This window comes from Triticum urartu, chromosome 7A (genome assembly GCF_056163025.1).
Source record: "Triticum urartu cultivar PI428250 chromosome 7A, HENAU_Tu73, whole genome shotgun sequence".
Lineage (NCBI taxonomy): Eukaryota > Viridiplantae > Streptophyta > Magnoliopsida > Poales > Poaceae > Triticum > Triticum urartu.
In genome coordinates this window covers 651969133-651972321 of record NC_141879.1, presented here as the reverse complement: position 1 = coordinate 651972321, position 3189 = coordinate 651969133, and the positions used below count along the sequence as shown (strand labels likewise).

The following is a 3189-nucleotide window of genomic DNA, read 5'->3' as shown; positions in this document are numbered from 1 at the left end:
GGCCGTGCACGACTGAGCTTCGGGCCTGGGTGTGCGTCGAGGTCCAGCTCTGTGACGGCTTCAAAGCCTTCTCCAGGGGCGGACCTAGGATAAAAACTGACTGGGGGCGCTCGTCTATGTAAAACTCATGAACATGTTTACACAATCGTATAAACGTATAGCACTTTTCATGCATAAAAAAATCTAGCATTTTTCCTATAACAATAAGATACTTCATCCACGTTCAAAACAGAAGATACTTCATCCACTAATAACCTCACAAATTTACCATTAAAATAAACAAACCTTACACTTTATATCCCAGTTTTTATATGTAGCAAAAGATAATATTTGTCTGACATAAATGCCAACAAGTGATACATCATCTAGTAGTAACATGATAGGTTTGGCACTAAACTGAAGAAATCTTACAAGAAGGCTTTATATCCCAATGATTTCATAGGTGGCAAAAGGTAATATTTGTCTCCAAGACAAATGGCATTACCTGTGAAGAGAAAACACAGACTAGGACAATGCATTTGAATACAATGGAGATGGTAAATATAAAAAGGGTGGAAGGTATTAGACCATTACGTTTCATTTCTCCCACGACGATCTTTCATCTTATAGAAACGATCAACAATCACTTCATTGGTAATTGTGTCCAGCAGCTCCTTCTCCACGAAGCAAATTAGGCTATGGCTCAAATAATCATCACCAATTTTGTTACGCAAAGCATTCTTCACAATCTTCATCGCTGAAAAACATCTCTCAACAGTGGCAGTGGCAACAGACAGAGTTAGAGCTAGCTTCAAAAGCCGATATACCAAAGGATATGAGAGATTCTTCCTAGTATCCACCATCAGTTTAGCCAAGTCACTTATTCTGTCCAAGCTAGAAAACCTTGTATCATGGAGTATATTATCTATATAGAGTCCAAGTTCATGCTCAAGAGTCACCATATCTTTGTGATTGAAGTCATCAGGATAAAACTTTGCTAATTTCAGTAACTTCTCCTTGTCAAAATGACAAAATAAATCACTTGGGCTCAAAGCAGGCATGCATAGAAGCAACTCAGAATTTACCTCACTAAATATGTCATTAAACTCTTCTCCTAACAGAGCGAGCACAGCAAAGAAACAGTCAACACGATAATAATGTTCATTGCTAATGCCAGTCTTTTGTCGTGGCTTCTTTGGGTTAACATAGGCATCTTCCATGTCAAGCACTGGAATGTCATGCTTCTCACAAAAACAACATACCTTCTTCATAAGGGAATCCCACCCCTCATTGGTTCTGAGTTTTTCTAACTCTCGTTTTGTTGATTCCACATCTGAAATAGCATTTACAATGTCTTTATTCTTTCTCTGTAAGGTTTTTGATAGCCCATTTGTTAAAGCTAATATCATCATCATCATGTGTAAGAAAAATGCAGAATCAAAGGTCTGGAAATATTTTAGAAGACCTCTAGCTTGCCGCCTCTTTCCGGTATCTGTGCCATCTTTCTCGACATATTCTAGTACTTTGACCATAGATGAGAACATCTTGGACAAACCCAACAGTGTTTTATAATGGGAGTTCCATCGAGTGTCACCTGGTCTTTGAAGAGATAATTCTTGATTCAGTCCAGTCCCTGTAGCAATCTCTCCACATCCTATTGCTTTTCTCACTTCTTCTTGGTGATGCTCACGAAGTTGGTCTTTTCTCTTGCAAGACGCGCCCACGACATTCAGCAAAACTGAAACCATATCAAAGAAATCTCCGACCTCGAATATCTTCTTTGCAATAGCCACAACAACCAAGTTGAGTTTATGAGCAAAACAATGTACATAATATGCTGATTTGTTCTCATTCATAATTTTAGCTTGCAAACCATTAAACTCACCAGACATATTACTTGCTCCATCGTAACCTTGGCCTCTAACTTGTTCAAGATTCAGCCCAAGTTGTGAAAATAATAAATCTATGCAAGACTTGAGATAAGAAGCTGTTGTCTCCTCCACATGAACAACACCAACAAACTTCTCTTGGACCAGTCCACACTTATCAATATATCGGAGAACAACCGCCATTTGTTCTTTGTCGGAAACATCCCTACACTCATCAACTAATAAGCTGAACACACCATTACCAATTTCTTTCATCACATGGCCTAGTACTTCTTTTGCAAAGCACTCGGTAATATCTCTCTGAATTTTGGGAGACAACATTTGATTATTATTTGGAGCATTCTTGAATGCCTTAGCAACAACATCATTTTGCTTAATAGTGTAGTCCATCAACTCAAGGTAATTTCCTTTATTTTCAGAATCTTTAGATTCATCATGGCCACGGAAAGGTTGTCCCTGATGCAACAAGTATCGACAAACATCAATTGCGGCATTTAACCTGATGAGATGCTCATTCTTTTCAGTTTGGCTTTGTCTATTCCAGGCTGCAGGGATTGATTGATCTTGCTTTAATAGATCCTCGCAATCCTTGAGTGCTCTGTTGTGAAAGCTGTTACGATCACCGACGTGAGTTACAAATCTCTCTGTCTTGTTCCAACAGTTGAAACCTTCTACTACAAATGCATCATGCCCATGGTGGCTGTCTTTAATGTTGTCCCTAAACAAATAGCAGCATAAGCAATAGGCTTTGTGCTCCTTCTCGCTGTACTCTAGCCAATAAGCATAATCATCATACCAATCCGGATTGAATCTCCTCTTCTTTTTCTTCTTCCCAATCTCCCTGTATGGAAATTCCAACTTGCGGGGCTGATTAGGTCCCCAAATCAAATACTTCCTTCTTATCTCGTCACGTTGGTTGGGGTGATAATCTGCCATTCGCTTCCTTTTAGCTGGATCGCGAGGGAGCTTATTCAAATCAACTAGTTCAGGCACAGCAGAATTATGTTTTGCTGCAGGTCTTGATGCATTACTACTGCCACTTGAATTGTTGCTGGTGATAGCCCCTTGGGGCTGGGTGGTGGTGTTGGCATTTGCTGATTTCTTTATCAAATACTTCTCCATGATCTTCCCTTCTCTTCCCTATCAAATAATGGAAGCACAAATTGTAAAAGTTCAGATACAAAACATTCTAGTGGAGCAGACTAGCAGGCCAGCAAAAGTACTAGTAGTAGAATGGCATCCCAGATTGAGTTCCATAGAAATTTTCCAAGTACAAGTAGTGTGTCACACTAATCCTATAATTTTTTGGTAGAACCAACTG

At 39.4% G+C, this 3189-nt stretch overlaps 1 protein-coding gene across 1 annotated transcript; it reads right to left on the bottom strand.

The window, feature by feature from the left end:
• Positions 1 to 569: 569 nt before the first annotated feature.
• On the bottom strand, positions 570 to 1885 carry LOC147961082 (uncharacterized). The gene is made up of 2 exons (XM_087536854.1): positions 1865 to 1885; positions 570 to 1754 (listed from the first exon to the last, which is right to left on the bottom strand). The coding sequence occupies exons 1-2, from the start codon at positions 1883 to 1885 to the stop codon at positions 570 to 572; spliced, it is 1206 nt and encodes a 401-aa protein (XP_087392980.1).
• Between the last annotated feature and the right edge of the window lie 1304 nt (positions 1886 to 3189).

Coding starts and splice junctions, on each gene's coding strand:
- LOC147961082 (XM_087536854.1), bottom strand. CDS start 1,885: ATGGAGCAAGTAATATGTCTG. Junction 1,755..1,864: donor TGGAGCAAGTAATATGTCTG/GTGAGTTTAATG, acceptor ATTGCAAAGAAG/ATATTCGAGGTCGGAGATTT.